The sequence below is a fragment of the Cherax quadricarinatus genome, chromosome 19, assembly GCF_038502225.1.
Source record: "Cherax quadricarinatus isolate ZL_2023a chromosome 19, ASM3850222v1, whole genome shotgun sequence".
Lineage (NCBI taxonomy): Eukaryota > Metazoa > Arthropoda > Malacostraca > Decapoda > Parastacidae > Cherax > Cherax quadricarinatus.
In genome coordinates, this window is record NC_091310.1 from 30,940,507 (window position 1) to 30,961,747 (window position 21,241).

Consider the following 21,241-nt stretch of genomic DNA (forward strand, 5'->3'; position numbering starts at 1 on the left):
TATAAATACCAGTCAGAGAGCCCATCAAAAGTGAGGAGAGGCTGGAATGTAAATCCAATTAATCCGTTCCAGACACCCAAAAATATTAATAAAACATACATTTTATAGAGAATACTAAGGCAAAGTAGAGAAAACTAGGGCATATGAAAACCGAGGTTTGACTGTATTTTACTTTTTATTGTTGTTTTTAATGCCTAGTTCTGTTGCTAACCTAATATATGTTAGTGTAAATTTATTATCTGGTATTTAAAAGTAGACAAAATGGCATTCTGCTTTCCAGTGGTGTCCGCTTTCCAGCGGTAGCCTGGAACCTAAATAAATAAATGTATGGATATGAGAGTTTTTTTTTTTAATATAGCAAGGACCTCTTTTGTCCAAAATTCTGTTTAACAAGAACACCCACGATATATTAGCAAAAAACGCAACCATCTTCAAAAACTGTCACCACAAATGTTCAGTGCTGTAATATCCCCATATACCTGTGTGACTTGCCTATTTTTGCATACCTTATGCTCTAACAACATATGCTTTTTCTACCCCTCGTATAAGAAACAGTTATTATTTGAAAAATTCCATAATCCAAAACACCCTTGTTCATAACCATTTTGGATAAAAAGATGCCCTACTATTGGAAATGTATCCAAATATTGAATGCAATATTTGGATACATTTCCAATTTGGGGATAACTTAGTACCATATAAAATGGAGAATAATCGAGGAGAATTACCTTTGAACCACTCAGTATCACTCTCTCTGGAACTCACTGAAGATAAATCAGAAAATTCAGCAAGAAGTTCTAGGAGTGCTCTTGCCTTGGTGGAGCTTAAGGCCTCTTGCAAAAGCTCCAAGACTTTGTCATGAATTTTTGGCTGCTGTTTTAGACAATCATGAAGGAAGACTGCCAACTGATTGATAAAATCTGGTATTTTATATTCCTCCATTGATGACACATGTAGCTCTGTATCACTGTCGAGAAATTCAAAATACTCTTCATCAATTTCCGTGCCATCATCTAAAGTCACAATGAGTGCCTTCTCCTTCTGAAAAGCATATAAATTATATTTTTTTTAACACACTGGCCATCTCCCACCAAGGCAGGATGACCCCCCAAAAAAAAGAAATGCCTTCATAAAGTTTTTTTCTTTTTACATTTAGTAATTTATACAGGAGAAGGGGTTACTATCCCCTTGCTTCCAGAATTTTAGTCGCCTCCTAGGACACACATGGTTTACAGAGGAATGATTCTTCTTAACTTCTCCATGGAGTATGAATTATATCGCATCTGTAATATTTATTACAGTATACAATTGTGATATCTTTGCTCAAGAAAACACATACAGTACTGAGCACACAAACTGTACTGTATCCAGTAATTACTGCATATCCCCATAAAAAAGTTTTCTAATTATAGTGGACCCTCGGTTTTCGCCCGCTTTTTTGGCCGAAATTCTATTCCGGTTATCGGCTGTTATTTTGGAGATCGGCCGTACTAGATGTGTCTACCCGTGCTCCACGGCGTTCACGAGTCAGTCTGGCTGTGTCTCTGGGAGAGTGAGGAAGCCTTTGCTCATTCATCCAAACATTTTGGTATAATCCATTGATTTTTGTGGTTATTGATTGAGTGCAACTGTAAAATAAGCAACCATGAGCCCAAAGAAAGTTCCTAGTAAAGTTCCTTTGGTAAAGAAAGTGAGAAACACGATGGAATTTAAGAAAGAAATTGTTGAAAAGTATGAGAAATCCAAATCAACAATCACTTCCATCCTGTCAAAGAAAGTAGAAATCAAGGAGCTAATGTTGTAAAAGGGAGTTTAGCAGGGAGGCAGGGAGTGTAGCAGGCAGGCAGGGAGTGTAGCAGGCAGGCAGGGAGTGTAGTGGGGAGGCAGGACCCCAATGGAAATAAGTCACTATGACTTTTTTGGGTTATCCTAGGTTCTTTACACATATGCTGTGGAAGGGAGGCAGGGAGAGTAGCAGGCAGGCAGGGAATGGAACAGGCAGACAGGGAATGTAGCGGGGAAGCAGGCAGTGTAGCACAGAGAGAGGGAGTTTAGCAGGGAGGCAGGGATTGTAGCAGGCTGTAGCATGGAGGGAGGAAGTGTAGCAGGGAGGCAGGGAGTGTAGCAGGGAGGCAGGGAGTGCAGTAGGGAGGCAGGGTGTAGCAGGGAGTGTAGGAGGAAGGCAGGGAGTGTAGCATGGAGGGAGGGAGTGTAGCAAGGAGGCAGGAAGTGTAGCAGGCAGGCAGGGAGTGCAGCAGGGAGGCATGGAGTGTAGGAGGAAGGCAGGGAGTATAGCAGGCATGCAGGGAGTGTAGTAGGCAGGGAGGGAAGTAACCCCAGAGAGGGTTTTGATACCTGAAGTCCTTATGGAGGGGGATTTACATTCTAAACAATAATCAGTCCTCCCCTCTCTCCTCCTCCCTGTCTGCTATAAGCTAACAAAAGTCTTCAATAAAGGTTTGTAATAGTGATGTAAATGTTCATTTATTTATTTTATTTAGTTCTCATTGTTTTGTGTATGTAAAACTATAATTAATCTTTAAAAAATGTTCTTTTTGTTAATATTTTTGGGTGTCTGGAACGGATTAATTGTATTTACATTAATTCTCATGGGAAATATTATTTTGGTTTTAGGCTGACCTTCTGGAATGGATTATGGCCGATAATCGAGGGTCCACTGTACTGCAGTCACTCTAAATCAAATAACCAGAAGCATGATTAGTTACACCGACTGGGAATTCCATGTTATCTAGCAGTAAATTGGCCAAGGTACACACAAACAAAACTAAATGGAATATATAATATTACAAGACATACACATGTATACAGTATGTATATAGGCTATAAAAAGAATTATGAAACACTTATGAAATTGATATTTAACAGTTTATTCCACAAAAAAGATATACATAATAAGAACTATAAAAGAAAAGTTTCATGGTAGATGTTGGAGAACTGAAAAAATAAAGCACTTAAACCAATACAGAAAGTGAGCAAATCCAGGTAAGAATGAGGGATTCAAATAAGATAGAAATGGATGGATAAGCAAGTGTAAGGAAATACAGAAGTACTAGACAGAGCAATATAGAATAAAATCTTTTATTCTAGTTTGTAAAAGATAAACTAAATGTTGAAGAATTAGACATATGTGCAACATCTGGGTATCTTTACTATAGATGTTTTGACAGCCAATGGCTTTATCAATACAAATTCAAGGACATAACTGAAAGATGGTATTGTATGCCATACATATACAAACTGAATGTTAAAGACAAAATACAAAGAATTAAGAATGAAACCAAAATCACTGACGTGGAAGAGGAAACGTGTAATGCACTAAATAGAAAATTTCAAAGTGTACTTAAAAACGAGGATATTTTATATGTAGGAGATTTAAAACCTAAACAGATAATCAAGTTAGAGGATACTGAGATAACTAAACTGTAATTCTCCTCTACCAAATTTATTAAAGCCATACAGCATGAACTAATGATCAATTTTCTTGTATTCATTGTAACTCGCCTAATGACCATATGTACAATTTCGTACTGTTATTGCCTTATTAATCTTAAGTCAGTCTTAAGTTTGCCCAAAATGCTCTGCATATAAAGGGGCTTTTGCAATGTACACTCAATTGTTATACACCCTTCTACAAACATGTATCAAGCTAAAATAAAAATTATTATTATTAAAGAAATTACATGCACAATTAACCCTCTCAGGGTCGACAGGCCCTCTCCCAGACTTGTTCTCAGGGTTGACAAATTTTCAAGGAAAAAAAAAAAAAAAAAAAAAAAAAAAAATTATGAAAAGACAGAAAATCTTTTCCCGATCATAATGACACCAAAAGTATGAAATTTGATGGAAAACTTAGGAATTATGCTCTCGCGAAGTTAGCAGTCTCGACGATGTTTACGCATTGGTGATTTTGCCCACTTTGAGCCCTATTTTCGGCCAATTCCAGTGTACTAGTCAACAAAAATCATAATTATTTCGCTAGAACTTCATTTTTTCTATCGAATGAGTACAAGAAACCACCCATTTACCGATTTCAACTATCCAATAAAGTGGTCAGAATTTAGCAATTTTGCCAATTTCACACAAATTTCAAAAGATGCCAATTTCCAAATAGGGTCCAGAATAAACAAGAAAGACGTTCCTGGCACTAAAATAACATTTCCTCTGTTCATTAGTCACGGCCCCAGGCCCCTCTTACATTCTTTTGCTTTCCACTTTGAATTTTTATTCTCACAAAAAATAATGCAGACTACCGCATTAGTGTAGAAATGGTATAAATAATATCAGCGCACTTGTGAAAGAATACTAGACTCACCAGTTGACGTGTGTTGGATGCGTAGCATGATTTGTTTACTTTTGAACTTTGGCAAAAATCGAAGATTTCTGCTACTTTGAGCTCAATTTCAAGGTACTTTTCATTGTAAAACCAATCAAAATAGTCTCAATTTCTGTAACATGTCTTCCATTCTATAAAATGAGACCAGGAAAACTAGGATACCATCATAAATACCATACGGAAATACAGTGCAAAGTTGTTGTTTTAAACCAAAAACACTCAGTTTTTTTTTCTCATTACGCACTGTGTACTGCAGAATTTTTTTTTATACTGTGCACACTGACCACATAGACCCATTCTTTCATATGTAAGCCTACCAGCTTTCTCTCACTAGATGTGAGAGCGCTAGAATTTAGGCATACAAGTACGTCAAAAACCCTGGTGTGTAAGCCGTACTAGTACGTCGGAATCCCTGAAAGGGTTAAATATTAACCCTTTTGGTGTCGATCCTGTTATATAATGGCTTTGAAGCCAGTGTTGGTTCACAGTACAATGCCATGAGCTCAGCTCACTCAGATAAGCTTTGAGTAGTAAATTTGGGCCTAGATATGAGAGAACGGGTCTATGCAGTAAGTGTGCACCATATACAAAAAATTCTGCAGCAAGCAGTGCATAATGAGAAAACACTGTGACTGTGTGTCTCTCTACCAGCGATAGCCACACATGTATGTGTGTTTTTGGGGGCTCAGTTTTCTCAAGCGTGAGGGGTGGTCCATAAAAGGGGAAAAATGGTGGAAAAGAAACATTAATGCCGTGAATGGCTAATCTGTTGATTGTGATCAACATATACATGTACGTGATCCTTGTATTCTTTAAACGGAACTCAAACAAAATATTGAAGTGCCAAGGACCCAGGCTAAGCCCAGTGTTGGTGGGAAACAGGAAAGATTGCCATTTGAAGGAAGCAGTAAATCGTATTACTGTTGAGTGAAAATGGAAAAACATGGACTACCATTAAGGGTAACCATAGTGAAGGAAGTAGACTAGATATAAAAAAGAAATCACAAAAAATTACCACCACTGAGTAATCAGCATGAAATAAATTTAAATGGAAGTGTCCTGGTGTTGTCATGTGTTTCAGTGTACACACAAAGGTCTGAATTACTATACATAATGAACTGACTAAGATACCAATACACAGTCGAAAGACCTAGTGAATCAAAACTGTCAGTGGAACAACTCAAGGATAGTGATTAAACATAATGAAAGTGTTTTAAACTAAAATGTAGCATCGCATGCGAGAAGTGCATTGTACCTATGGGTGGTGTGTTACAGCCATACGTCTGGCAGTGCTACCAGGCAACCACATAGGCCTACCATGTACACCCATATAACACCATATACCCCATACCACAATAACCAAATCTAGATCAGTGTGAAGAACTCAGTAAGATCAATAAATTAAAATATATATGAGTGTTTGGGATATTGACAGTTTGGAGTGACTATCTAGACTGTCGTATCTGGGTGCCTCTACAAAGACAATGATTATGTATGAGTGATGGTGAAAATGTTAAATGATAATAAAAGTTTTTCCTTTCTCTTTGGGTTTTTCTTTCTTTTGGGTCACCCTGCCTTGGTGGGAAACGGCTGATGTGTTAAAAAAAAAAAAAAAGAGTGATCAGCAAGGAATGAATCTGGAAAGAGTTATACAGTGAACAAAACGAAATTACGTAAATGAAGAGAAAATATGTAACATGCTCACCCCTGGGAGGAAAACGGGATGTCATGTGACCTTTTTCCGACCCCCCCATGACCCCTACCCGCCACCAGCTACCCACAGCCATAATATAGTCACCCCCCATCCACATGCCACAAGCCTTGGTTTCTATAAATACATCTTACATATTACTGTCACTGGTGCAGAAAAAGGTAAAGTGGAAATCAGTTTTTTCATGGCATACAGAGTGAAGTAAGATACAGGCAGAATGTCAGTACAGCATACATGTGGGACATGTAAAAAAATCCTTGGAAGGAAATCCAGGATCACATGCAGCCTGTGCTTTTCCAAGCATCATATCTCTTGTGCAAGAATAAACACTGCCTCAAAAAATGACTTTGAACTAGCATGGTGCTTCTGGTTGTGCAATAAAGATATAGAACTTTGGGCAGGTATCAGAAAGGTACTAAGGACAGTAATAAATAGTAAAAATAAGCAAGAAAATAAAGATGAACTCTTGGGCAGTCTATTAAAGATATATAAAACATGGAAGGAAGAGATAGGAGGAGTGAACCAAAAAATGCAGAATGCCCATATCACAACCCATACCACAACAGATGACTTGAAACTATATAGTCACCCACTGAAAAAAAAAACACAGGATACAAAAACATCAGTTAATGCAACCCCCCCCCACACAGAGTGCTAACCCAGACTCATCTCCCAGTCCTAGCACTACTGCTCACAGTGCTGGTGCTGGCCCAGGCTCAGCCTCCAGCCTTAGTGCCAGTCCAGACTCTGCTAGGGACTCTACCACAGTCACCACTAAAACCTTAAATATACAACCATCATTGCACAAGACCATAGCCCACATTACAGATGAAGTGGAGGAGTCTTCTTCTTCTTCTTCTTCTTCTGGGGACAGTAGTTCCCCGGAAGCAGGACGGGGTGGCCCTGGCTTGGATAATGAGGATTATAGTACAGTCCTAGAAACTGCACAAACTGAGAACATACCTACCAAAAAATTCTACCCAACCAAAAGTGAAATTGTGCAAATTCTATGTTTGGGGCATCTGTAAGCATGGAATGTCAGGAAAAACAAATGGGGCATGCAACTCTGAACATTCCAAAAAATGTCATAACCTGTCTAAAGGAGTGTCATTCTCCCTCCTGTAAATTCTTTCAACAAAAAATGTGCTACTCTTCGGTCCTCCAAAAACAGTGCTACAAAAAGGGACCAGGAGGTGCAGACAAACAAGAGTAGTTACGACAACCCCACTCCAAGTGATCTTGTAGTGGGCAGGCAGTGCAAAATACCCCCAATGAAAAGTAGGGGTGTCATAAGTGTCTGGGGCCCAAGACTGCTCAACAGCCTCCCACTATGCATAAGGGGAATTACCAATAGGCCCCTGGCTGCCTTCAAGTGGGAGCTGGACAGATACTTAAAGTTGGTGCCAGATCAGCCGGCCTGTGGTTTGTACACTGGACTATGTGCGGCAAGCAGTAACAGCCTAGTTGATCAAGTCCTGATCCACTGGGAGGCTTGGTCATGGTCTAGGCAGCAGGGGCGTTGATCCCTGGAATACCCTCCAGGTAGACTCCAGGTATTTTTGGTTTACAATAGTGACTTTGCTGTGTATTTTCGCATGGTTTTTATGGTTTTATTCTCGGTTTCTTGGTTTAATTTGATAGAACAAAAGATATACTACAGAAATTAAGATGATTTTGATTGGTTTCAGGACTGAAAGTATCTTGAAATTGAGCTCAAATTAGCGGAAATGTTCGATTTTTGCCGATACTCCAGAGTACACAAATGATGTCATTTGTCCAATATGCATCCAGCTTGCCAGTCTGATACAGATTTAGGAATGCACTGACATTATTTATACAATTATTACAATAATGCAGTAGCCTGCATAACAGTAAATTTTCTATTTTTTGAGTGAGTGAATAAAAATTATAAATGGAAAGCAAGTGTAATGCAAGAGAGGCTTGGAGACATGACTAATGAACAGAGGAAATGTTTTTAAGTGCCATGAGTGTCTTTATTGTTCACTCTGGACCCTATTTTTAAATTAGCAATTTTTGAATTTTGTGTGAAATTAGCCAGATTACTGATTTCTGATCACTTTATTGAGTAGCTGAAATAGGTAAATGGGTGGTTTCTTGTACTCAATTGATAGAGTAGAAAGAATATTAGTGAAATGGCTATATGAGTTTAGGTTGACTAGAACAATGGGACTGGCCAAAAATTGAGCACAAAGTGGACAAAATCGCCGATGCATAAATATCGCCGAGGCCACTAACTTTGCAAGAGCATAATTCAGTAAGCTTTCCATCAAATTTCATACTTTTGGTTTCATTCTTCTTCTTTCAACAAACCGAAGGTTTTCTTCTTAAATTTAATAGCATATACAGGAGAAGGGGTTACTAGCCCCTTGCTCCGGCATTTTAGTTGCCTCTTACGACACATGGCTTATGTAAGGAGGATTCTGTTCCACTTACCCATGGAGATTTTGGTTTTATTGCCTTCAGAAAAGGATTCTCTACCATTTCATATGATAAAATAATTTTGTTTTTTGAAAAAAAGCTCCGACTGTTATTTTGGATTAAAACAGCTACTTGTGGTGTTTTATTGTATGTTTTTTACAGTTCTTTTGCAATTTCTAAGTCACATTTCATAGAATGGAAGATATATTACAGAAATAGAGATGATTTTGATTGGTCTTAGTACTGAAAATGGCTTGAAACTGAGCTCAAAATAGCGGAAACGTTCATTTTTTGCGGATGTTCAAGAGTAAACAAATTATGTCATGCATCTAATACGCATCAGCAGGTGGGTCTAACATACATTCACGAATGTGCTGATATTTATTATACAATTATTACAACATTGCATAAGAGTAAATCTTTTGCTTTTAGGTGTGAATAAAAATTCATTATGAGAATAAAAAATCAAAATGGAATTCACTTGTAAAGCCTGAAAATGTAACTAATGAAAAGAGGAAATGTTAGTTTAGTGCCAGGAATGTCTGCACTGTTTATTCTAGATCCTATTTTGAAACTGGAATATTTTGAACTTTGTGTTAAATTGGCCAAATTACCAATTTCCAATCACTTTATTGGACAGTTGAAACAGTTGACTAGGTGATTTCTTGTGCTCAATCGATAAAATAGTAATACTAGCAAAATAGCTAAGAATTTAGTTGACTGGAATATTGTAACTGGCCTAAAATGGGAGTCAAATTCAGCAAAATCACCAATGCGTAAATATTGCTGACACATCAAAATTTGGAAGAGTATAACTTCGTTGATTTTCCATTAAATTTCGTACTTTTTGTTTTATTACCTTCAGAAAAATATTTTCTACCATTTCATAGGAAAAAAATAAGATTTTTTTTTTTTAAATTCTTGGACCCTGGCTGTCACTCAGAGATTTGTCCTCTGGACCCTGAAAGGGTTAAAAGAATGTGCAGAACTGAAAATTTTAAAGCATTCAGAATAAGAGGGTAAACTTGCATGTCAAATGAAAGACAGCACACATTATACTAAATATTTAAAAAAAAAAGGCGACAGGAAAGACCTTTTAAATTTTAGGCCAGTTTTGCTGACAAGAATTATTGCAAAAATATTGGAAAATCCATTAGAAAATGTAGATTAAACAAATGGCAACTAATAAGCAATTAAGTTCTTTCTTTCTTTCAACACACCGGCTGTATCCCACCGAGGCGGGGTGGCCCAAAAGGAAAAACGAAAGTTTCTCCTTTTACATTTAGTAATACAGTATATACAGGAGAAGGGGTTACTAGCCCCTTGCTCCTGGCATTTTAGTTGCCTCTTACAACATGCATGGCTTACAGAGGAAGAATTCTGTTCCACTTCCCCATGGAGGTAAGAGGAAATAAACAAGAACAAGAGCTAGAAAGAAAATAGAAGAAAACCCAGAGGGGTGTGTATATATATGCTTGTACATGTATGTGTAGTGTGACCTATGTGTAAGTAGAAGTAGCAAGACGTACCTGAGATCTTGCATGTGTATGAGACAGAAAAGGAAGACACCAGCAATCCTACCATCGTGTAAAATAATTACAGGCTTCGGTTTTACACTCACTTGGCAGGACGGTAGTACCTCCCTGGGCGGTTGCTGTCTATCAACCTACTACCTACAAACAATTAAGTTATTTGTTTTGAAATTCTAGTATACAAAATCTATTTATTTATTATGACAGCCACAAAAATTGTTCAGGAAAAAAAATGAAGAAGCAGACTGTGTTTATCAAATATTTAGGAGAGTTTCTGATAGAGCTCTCCATGATAGACTAATATGGAAACTTCAAAGCATAAATTGCATACAAGGCAAGCTATTACAATGGATCAGAGACTTTCTGTTTGAGAGGAAAATGTGAACAGGGATAAGAGCTAAAATGTCCTTTTAGGAAAATGTCACCATGGGGTACCACAAGGACCTGTTCTTGCTCCAATATTTTAAAGGCATATACTGTAAATGCCTTACCAAAAGGAATTACACCTACCATCCGACTTACGACCTACTCGACTTACGACCACTCAACTTACGACCGTGTTTTTTATGCTAAATTTCTGGGAAATAAACAACTATTTGTGTTGTACACAGTGTTTATCCTAAACCTTACAGTATAAAATACAGTACTAACAACATAAAAAGTAAAGTAAAACATGAAATTCCAAAATAAAACAATAAAATAAAGTCATTACAAAAATGTTTTGTTGATATTCAGTAGTAAAGTTCAACTTACGACCATTTCGACTTACGACCAGTTTCTCGGAACCAAACTCCGTCGTAAGTCGGATGGTAGGTGTACGTATAAACTATATGAAATTATTGATGGATGATGCAAAAATCATCTGAATATAGTGACAGATGATGGAATTTAATGCAATGAAAATGGAAAAATGCAAAATCAGGCCACATAATGAGCAAAAAATGTGTGATAATTTTTTTAAATCTCATTCAGAGAAAGGGATCTAGGTGTTATTAATAATAAATTGACACCAGGTGGTCACAAAGAAAATTGAGAGACATGCATATGCTATCCTTGCTAACTATAAAATAGCTTTCACATACATGGATGGAGAGATGCTGAAGAAGCTGTTAACAATATATATTAAGACAAAATTGGAATCAGACAGAAAAAAAAAAAGTCCAAAGTGCTACAAAACGGATCCCCAATGTCAAAAGAAAATCTGAGTTATGATGACAGACTGAAAACACTAAAGTTGTCTGTGCTACATGATAGGAGAAAAAAGAGGAAATGAGATAACTACATACAGGATTCACAAATACCCTGCATCTAGGAGAGTAAACTTATGACGATGTTTTGGTCCATCCTGCACTATTATCAAATCACAAAGTTGTGAATTGACAATGGTCTAGGATGGACTGAACCATCCTCACAAATTTCCTGTATTATGTGCAGGTTATTTGTGAACTGTTCCAGCCAAGGTATTATTACTTTATTTTTTCTACATGTAGGGTTATACATGTACAAGAATAAAAAATAATAAATAAAGAAGATTTTTAATACTTTCAACATGAAAAAGAAGAAGCTATAGATGAATATTAAGAAAAGTTGTAGCTGAAGGGATACTCAGATTTTTTTTATTTTGACAAATAAAGTGCTTTAAGACTGAAATAAATTAAGAGAGGAGGTAGTAGGCATTGCAACTACTGTATGGGGAAATTAAAACAATACAAAAATTATATAACAAATTAATGTAGAAAGGGCACCAGGACCACAGCTCTGTCCATGCAGCTACAAACAGATAATTATGATACCCTGTGTAGATGGCTCACAGCACTTTTATTACATAACCAGAAGACACTGGTTTGACCCTGGGTCAGGTGGAAACATTATGGCATTTTACCTTACTTCCTCACTTAGCGGCATACTCGTTTATCAATGACTCGGACTTACGATGGGCTCTCTGACCAGTATGCATACCTAAATAATGTATGTTAGAGCTGATTTCCTCTAATCTGTTTATTTCAATATACAGTACACTACTGTATAAACATTTAAAAATATACCAGAAATGTTATAAATGGTGCAAAGGTGACATTAAAACAATATCAAAGATGGTAGACACAAACCCCCTACCATTATTACAGTATGCGCCTCACTTAGCAACGAATTCGTTTACTGATGTGGTCTTGGGAACAGAACTCCATCGTTAAGTGAGGAGAGGCTGTACCTCCAATTTATCTAGTAGTAAACAGATACCTGGGTGTTAGCTGGGTATTGTGGGCTGCATTCTGTGGATGGAGGGTACCAATGCAATTAAACCACAGTGATTTTCTTGGGTTACTGTGTTATTAACCCTTCAGGCTACTACACTAATGGTACCATAGCTTTAATGACTCTAGGATTAGTCTTCCCAAAATGCACTGCATGTTAGTGGCTTTCTTTGTGCCTAACAATATTTTATTGCATGTAAACTACATTTTGTTTTCTACAGAAAGAAATAAAATACATGTACTGCTCATAATTTGTCAGTTTCTTTCTCTGAGCCACAGGTAGGTTGGGCAGTAATTAAGTGAAAGTTTAAACACCAGACTTCTAAAAGCAGAGCTCATATGGCATAAGTTGTCAGAGAATTTAGAAAGCAACATGATCTACAACAGCAAATTTCTGACCTTCAATGTAAACTTAGCTCGGCACTTTTTCAGAAAGTCTCGATACGTAGATGCCACAATGCCGACCTTCCGGCGGCAAGGGCTCAACACTGCTACGAAGCGTCGTGACATTTGAACTTCACAATGTCTGCAGTTTACTATGAGGTTTCTTCTTCATGATATGTACAGTTTACTACAAGGTTTCTTCCAGCCTTGATGATACAGTTTACTTCCAAGTTGCTTCCCTGCAATAAAAATTATTAATGGTATACTAGGGGGAGAGAGCACAACTTTGTAGTACCCACAGTCAGTGGCCAGACTTCAAACACCTTTTATTGTACAGCAATAAAGGAATGGAACAGACTGCCTGCACATGTCAAAGCCAGTCATAGCATAAACCAGTTCAAGAGAGTGCCAAAAGGTGTCTGATGAATGTAGCTACAGAAAGGGAGGGGAATGATTTTTTATATTTTTAGCTAGCACACGTGTAATTTTACCTCATTCCTAGTAATGACCCTCGTATTGTAGATAGTCTTAATGACCCTCGTGTAGCAGTTTTAATGACCCTCGTGTAGTAGATAGTCTTAATAGTATGATAATAAGATATTATCTCCTTTATAGAATAATAATAAAATATTATCACCTTTATATTATAATAATAATAAGGTATAAGACCCCAATGGAAATAAGTCACTCTAACTTTTTTTGGGTTATCCTAGGTACTTTACACATATGCTGTTATGTATGATAATCAATGTAACTGTATTTGTGTATACCTGAATAAACTTACTTAAACCAGCAAGTATAATATGTTAATAAGACACAATAGAAAAAAACGTCATAAACCGAACATTAATAATAATAATAATAATAATAATAATAAACTAATAATAATAAATCATATAATAATAATAATAATAATAATAATAATAATAATAATAATAATAATAATAATAATAATAATAATAATAATAGTAATAATAATAATATCTTTATTTCTACAAGTACATGTACAAGGTATACAGTCCTAGCTGACATCAATGACATACTACTATATAGAAAGGCCCTTGTTATGCAGAGCATTTCTGGCAAATTAGGTCAGTTTTGCCCCAGGATGCGACCCACACCAGTCCACTAACACCCAGGTACCTACTTTACTTACAGGTGAACAGGGACAACAGGTATCATACGGAAACACATCCTAATGTTTCCAGCAGTACCGGGAATCATTACCTGTGTATTCCTATAACAACCATGTACTTGTAATGTATGAGCTTCTACGTTATTTATCAGGCAACAGGTAAAAAATTTTTTAAGCCAATAAACTCACCGGTATTTAAACTGAATAAAGCTCATCTCGTCTATACCTTTGAAAATGATCAGGGAGACGTCTCCTTTTCAAAGTGAAAAGGAAAATAAACTAGGAAGTTGCAAGAGTTATCTTTTCCTCTTTTTTTTTTTTCACTGTTTGTTGGGGGTTTATAGGGCAATACAACTGGAGCCGTATTCCTAGGTAAGATTTATCAGGAAACAGGAAAAGTGTTTCCCGAGGTGAGTCTTGGTCATATAATGACCCACACATGGAGCTTATGGTCATCTGACCGAGGTCTTCCGTTGGCTTATCGGTCTACCCCTTTAAAAATTCTGGTTATAGTTATAACTATTATATTTTCGCTCCATATTGTTTCGTGTTGAGGGTTTATAGGGCCACTGACAACTGTCACCGTAACGAGCCTTGCTTTCATTTCAAATCAAATCAAAATGTTTATTTCCTTAGAAAGCTTACAATGTGTGGTTTACATGTTTAAAATATTAATTACGAAAAAAGCCACTAGTATGCCTAGGCATTTCGGGCAGATATGATACATTGTAAGCTCATTTAGGCACAGGAATAAGTGACATATTTCCAAAGCTGAGTGATAAAAGTTAGTTAAGATAAGAAAGATAAGATTTCGTTCGGATTTTTAACCCCGGAGGGTTAGCCACCCAGGATAACCCAAGAAAGTCAGTGCGTCATCGAGGACTGTCTAACTTATTTCCATTGTGGTCCTTAATCTTGTCCCCCAGGATGCGACCCACACCAGTCGACTAACACCCAGGTACCTATTTGCTGCTAGGTGAACAGGACAACAGGTGTAAGGAAACGTGTCGAAATGTTTCCACCCGCCGGGAATCGAACCCGGGCCCTCCGTGTGTGAAGCGGGAGCTTTAGCCACCAGGCACCCCATACCCATCCTGTGTGCGGTAGTCAAAAGATTACAGAGGTACATAATGGGTCCAGGGACTGGATCCCAAAGTTTTGATAGCTGAGCAAGTTACAGAGGTAATGAACTCCAGGTAGATCTGGTGATGAAAGGAAACGGAAATAAGTCACTTTGACTTTTTGGGTTATCCTAGGTAATTTATATATATGTTACTGTGATGATTTATGTGTTTTTTTATGTATGTATGTATGTGTACCTATACCGAAAAAAATGATTTATATACTTACTTCCCTTTAACAAATGGAAACAGGAACAAGTAGGCCAGGTGGATCCCACTTACCCAAGCCCTAGCAGTGTGTAACACCTAAGAATAATAATAGCAATAATAAAAATAATTGTGAATTATTATTATGTGAGCAAATTACCTGCACGAGGGTATTATCTGAATTATAACGTGCAAGTAATTTGGGTGAGATAAGTGGGACGTTAAGTCACAGTAGGTCGCTGAACTGTAACTCCCTCGATGCTCATTTCTTCACCACTCTCACAAAAAAAGCTAGACCTAGCATTAAATTAATAATTACAATATTAAAACCAGCTGCTGTGGTAAATTAAAATTGTGGACTGTACATGATTAGGCTTGCTGGGTACACATAAGAAATTCATATTACCACTTACCATTTAATTACTGTAGATGGATCACACAACATCTGCCTGACACCTAGACCCTACACTGGTCAGTTAGAGATCTAAATGAAAGGACTAATGACAAGCAAGTGAGTAAATTTATTCAGGTATACACAAATATAGTTACATAGATTATTATCATACATAGCAGCATATGTGTAAAGTACCTAAGATAACCCCAAAAAGTCTATCCACATGTAATTCTTGAGGTTCTGCAAATTTCCTGTCCCAATTCTTCAGCAGGGAACATTAACACTGGTTCCTGTTACAAATTCAGGCCGGAAAATCCCAATTTGGCCACGAAGACGTCAGATTATCAGCTGAATTTTCCACGATAACCAGTGCCAACAAATTCCAAATGGCACCCCCCTACGTCACCCACCAGCTCCCATGTTTGCAACATCAGTGTCCAGGTATGCAACACCAGATTTAGGTATGCAATACCAGCATATAGGCATGCAACACCAGCATCTAGGTATGCATCACCAGCATCCAGGTATGCAACACCAGCGTCCAGGTTTGCAACACCAGCGTCCAGGTGTGTAACACCAGCGTTCAGGTATCCAACACAAGCGTCCAAGTATGAAACACCAACATCCAAGTTTGCAATACCAGCGTCTAGGTTTGCAACAGCTGTATACAGGTATGCAATATCAGTGTCCATGTTTGCAACACCAGCTTCCAGGTATATAACACCAGCGTCTAGGTATGCAACATCAACGTCCATGTTTGCAACATCAGCTTCCAGTTTTGCAACAGCAGTATCCAGGTTTGCAGCACCAGCCTCCAGGTCTGAAACACCCACCTGTCAAGCCTGCAACGTCACATGCACACGAGACCTTCTAGCCTCATTCAGTGTGTTCTATCAGACGCAACACGCACACGCTGTTGCAAAAGCTTTTGATCCACGAAGTGCTGTATATACAACACATAAACAACGGAACCAGTGACCCTGCAACAACGCTTTTGTCCAGTGAGATCAAATATCAGCCTTATACAGAGCTATCAATTGTTGCAACTTTGACGGAAGAGATGAAACACACTAACAATTGCAAATCTCACAAGCTTCTGCTTTTTTCGGTTTTCTTAAGTTACCATCTATAATCATAGTAATTTCTAAATTTCTTTGTCAACGAGAACTACTTAAATGCAGGGTAAACTAAAGAAGATTTTATGTTATGATCTGCTTGTTTTTCCTTAATAAATATGAATTTATTAACATTTATGAACATTATTGTTTCTCTACCTCACACTTCTGTATTTAACATAACAGCGCTGCATGACCCTTGTTGGTTTAGCGCTTTACTCGATTATAATAATTTATTTAACATATTCTAATTTTTAGTTCATGAATGCGAATATTGATCTAATTTTAACTAGTATATATAAGGAAAGTCAACAAGAAGCATGCAACAGCCTGAGCTTGCTACCATCTGCAGCTCATAAGACTGCCATCCCCACGAGCCCCTTTGAGGCGGGGTAGATGGCAGACCAGAGGCCTAGCTTCTCCCTACGAGCCCCGTGAGGGCGGGGAATGTGGCTAGGCTTGGGGACACTTGGTCCCAAAGTTGAGGAGGTACTTGTCCTTCCTCCCATGGGAGACTTAAGTCTCGAGACACTCCCCAGATAGGGAGCCAAGGCCGGGTCACCACTACTTGGAAAAGACCCGGGCCGGGACAATACCGGTGAATAAAAAAAAAAAAAAAAAAAAAAGCATGCATCAACACCATGCCTAACCCTTCTAGGGTAGGGTAGGTGCCTGAGCCCGAGCCTTTAGCTCATAAGACTGTCATTCCCATTTGCCCCCTTGGGGCGGGGATGGCAGACCAGAGAGGCCTAGCTTGTGGCTAGGCCTGGGGACAGTTGGTCCCAAAGATGAGGAGGTACTTGTGCCTCCTCCCATGGGAGACTTAGGTTTCAGACACTCCCTAAAGAGGGAGCCAAAGCCGGGCCACCACTTGGAAAAAGCCCGGGCCGGGAGAATACCGGCGAATCTTTAATGATAATAAGAAGCATGAACTTGCTATCACCTGCAACTCACAAGACTGCCATCCCCACGAGCCCCTTTGGGGCGGGGCAGATGGCAGACCAGAGGCCTAGCTTCTCCCTGCGAGCCCCGTGAGGGCGGGGATTGTGGCTAGGCCTGGGAACAGTTGGTCCCAAAGATGAGGGGGTACTTGTGCCTCCTCCCATGGGAGACTTAGGTTTCAGACAATCCCCAGATAGGGAGCCAAGGCCGGGTCACCACTATTGGAAAAGACCCGGGCCGGGAGAATACCGGCGAATAAAAAAAAGTCACCATTCCAAACACAAAGAGAAGGAAAATAATGGTTATAATCACAACCATGATTTTTAAAGAGGTGGACCGGTAAGCCAGCAGAAGGCTTTGGTCAGATGACCAAAAACTTCAGCTGCGAGTCATCATATGACTAAAACCTAGGTCAGGAAACACTTGTCCTGTTTCCTGACAAATCTTACCTAACCTTAGTGGTATATATTCCTCAGCGTATATATGCTGAGCATTCACTCTAATCTCTATTGTATTCTTGTCTGGTGGTGAACAGGTTGTATGCAGCGTTAACAACACTCGTTAATCACCCACCCAATAATGACAAAAATCAATATTCTTCTGACCGTAATTGTCTTTATTACACAGAAAGTTAAGAAAATGTTAACCTGCCTGGCATGGGCCAGTAGGCCTGCTGCAGTGTTCCTTTTTATTTTATGTTCTTATATTCTTATGTTAAATCCCTGAGTAAACACTATGACGATCTCGTAGTACTTCGAGAGTCTTTAAATGTTAACATAACATTTAATATTCCTACTGAAACCTGTGTTAAACATGACACAATATACATCTTTGCCTAACCTAGGTACACAGCCATTCATTACTGCACCATAACTGCACCATAACTGTACCATAACTACACCATAACTGTACCATAACTGCACCATAACTGTACCATAACTGTACCATAACTGCACCATAACTGCACCATAACTGCACCATAACTACACCATAACTACCATAACTGTACCATAACTGTACCATAACTACCATAACTGCACCATAACTGCACCATAACTGCACCATAACTGCACCATAACTGTACCATAACTGCACCATAACTGTACCATAACCACCATAACCACCATAACTGCACCATAACTGTACCATAACTGTACCATAACTGTACCATAACTGCACCATAACTGTACCATAACTGCACCATAACTGTACCATAACTGCACCATAACCACCATAACTGCACCATAACTGCACCATAACTGCACCATAACTGTACCATAACTGCACCATAACTGTACCATAACCACCATAACTGCACCATAACTGCACCATAACTGCACCATAACTGTACCATAACTGCACCATAACTGTACCATAACTGCACCATAACTGTACCATAACTGCACCATAACTGTACCATAACCACCATAACTGCACCATAACTGCACCATAACCACCATAACTGCACCATAACTGCACCATAACTGCACCATAACTGTACCATAACTGCACCATAACCACCATAACTGCACCATAACTGTACCATAACTGCACCATAACTGTACCATAACTGCACCATAACTGTACCATAACTGTACCATAACTGCACACTAACTGTACCATAACTGCACCATAACCACCATAACTGCACCATAACTGTACCATAACTGTACCAAACCTGCACCATAACTGTACCATAACTGCACCATAACTGCACCATAACTGTACCATAACTGCACCATAACTGTACCATAACTGCACCATAACCACCATAACTGCACCATAACTGCACCATAACTGCACCATAACTGTACCATAACTGCACCATAACTGTACCACAACTGCACCATAACTGTACCATAACTGCACCATAACTGTACCATAACTGCACCATAACTGTACCATAACCACCATAACTGTACCATACAGATACTAACCATACAGATACTAATGCCGGAAAAAAAATCCCCCCCCAGTACCAACAATACCACCAGTCCGATAACATTCTTCTTTGCAAATATACAGGGTCTAAAGCCAGCAACAAACAACAAAATACCTTTCATCCGTGGACTGCTTGCAGAGGCAAAGGCAATGTTCGCGGCTTTCACTGAGACCCACATAAAGGATCACTTGGACAATGAAATATGGATCCCAGGTTACAACCTATACAGATGTGACAGAGTGAACAGGCAAAAGGGGGGGGGGGTTGGCCTGTACATTGCAGAGTCACTTGTTTGCACAGAACTGCTTAATGCCTCAAATGACGTAGTGGAAGTTTTAGCAGTAAAGGTCGAGAACCAAAACCTAGTCATTGTGGTAGTCTACAAGCCTCCGGATGCTACATCCCACTGTCTGGAAAATCTTCCAGCTCCTGCACCCAACATCTTGCTCCTGGGGGATTTCAACTTAAGGCACCTAAAATGGAGGAATATAGCAAATAATATTGTTGCAGAAATAACACCAGGAGGCAGCTCTGATGAAAACTCACACTCACACGAGCTTTTAAATCTCTGCACAAAATTCAATTTAAACCAGCAAATAATAGAGCCTACTAGACTGGAGAATACACTAGACCTCATATTCACTAACAATGATGATCTGATAAGAAATGTCACCATATCAAAAACAATATACTCACATCACAACATAATTGAGGTTCAGACATGTATGCGAGGAGCCCCAGACCGACAAAATGAGACTAGTCACGAGGGAGCATTCACCAAATTCAACTTCAATAACAAAAACATAAAGTGGGACCAAGTAAACCAAGTCCTAACCGATATAAGCTGGGAAGATATACTAAGCAACACAGACCCAAACTTATGCCTAGAACAGATTAACTCGGTGGCACTCGATGTATGCACAAGGCTTATTCCTCTAAGAAAAAGGAGGAGTAGATGTAAAATAGAAAGAGACAGGCGCTCCCTTTACAGGCGACGGAAAAGAATAACAGAGCGGCTAAAAGAGGTCAATATATCTGAAATGCGCAGGGAGACACTGGTCAGAGAAATAGCAAGCATCGAACTTAAGCTAAAAGAATCCTTTAGGAGTCAGGAATCGCGGGAAGAACTAAAAGCTATAAATGAAATCGAAAGAAACCCAAAGTATTTCTTCTCCTATGCCAAATCAAAATCGAGAACAACGCCCAGTATTGGGCCCCTACTTAAACAAGATGGGTCCTACACAGATGACAGCAAGGAAATGAGTGAGCTACTCAAGTCCCAATATGACTCAGTTTTTAGCAAGCCGCTAACCAGACTGAGAGTCGAAGATCAAAATGAATTTTTTATGAGAGAGCCACAAAATTTGATTAACACAAGCCTATCCGATGTTATCCTGACGCCAAATGACTTCGAACAGGCGATAAATGACATGCCCATGCACTCTGCCCCAGGGCCAGACTCATGGAACTCTGTGTTCATCAAGAACTGCAAGAAGCCCCTATCACGAGCCTTTTCCATCCTATGGAGAGGGAGCATGGACACGGGGGTCGTCCCTCAGTTACTAAAAACAACAGACATAGCCCCACTCCACAAAGGGGGCAGTAAAGCAACAGCAAAGAACTACAGACCAATAGCACTAACATCCCATATCATAAAAATCTTTGAAAGGGTCCTAAGAAGCAAGATCACCACCCATCTAGAAACCCATCAGT

General features: G+C 38.8%; 1 protein-coding gene across 2 annotated transcripts; it reads right to left on the bottom strand.

Annotated features, from left to right (window-relative positions):
• Positions 1–579: 579 nt before the first annotated feature.
• On the bottom strand, positions 580–14,364 carry LOC128688257 (DNA fragmentation factor-related protein 4). Of its 2 annotated transcripts, none has more exons than XM_070086841.1 (3): positions 14,034–14,364; positions 12,688–12,911; positions 580–1,041 (listed from the first exon to the last, which is right to left on the bottom strand). In XM_070086841.1, the coding sequence occupies exons 2-3, from the start codon at positions 12,796–12,798 to the stop codon at positions 595–597; spliced, it is 558 nt and encodes a 185-aa protein (XP_069942942.1). In that variant the 5' UTR covers positions 12,799–12,911; positions 14,034–14,364; the 3' UTR covers positions 580–594. The 2 variants fall into 2 exon arrangements, with proteins under 2 accessions (XP_069942942.1, XP_069942941.1); XM_070086840.1 differs by having other exon boundaries at positions 13,997–14,363.
• Positions 14,365–21,241: the final 6,877 nt, after the last annotated feature.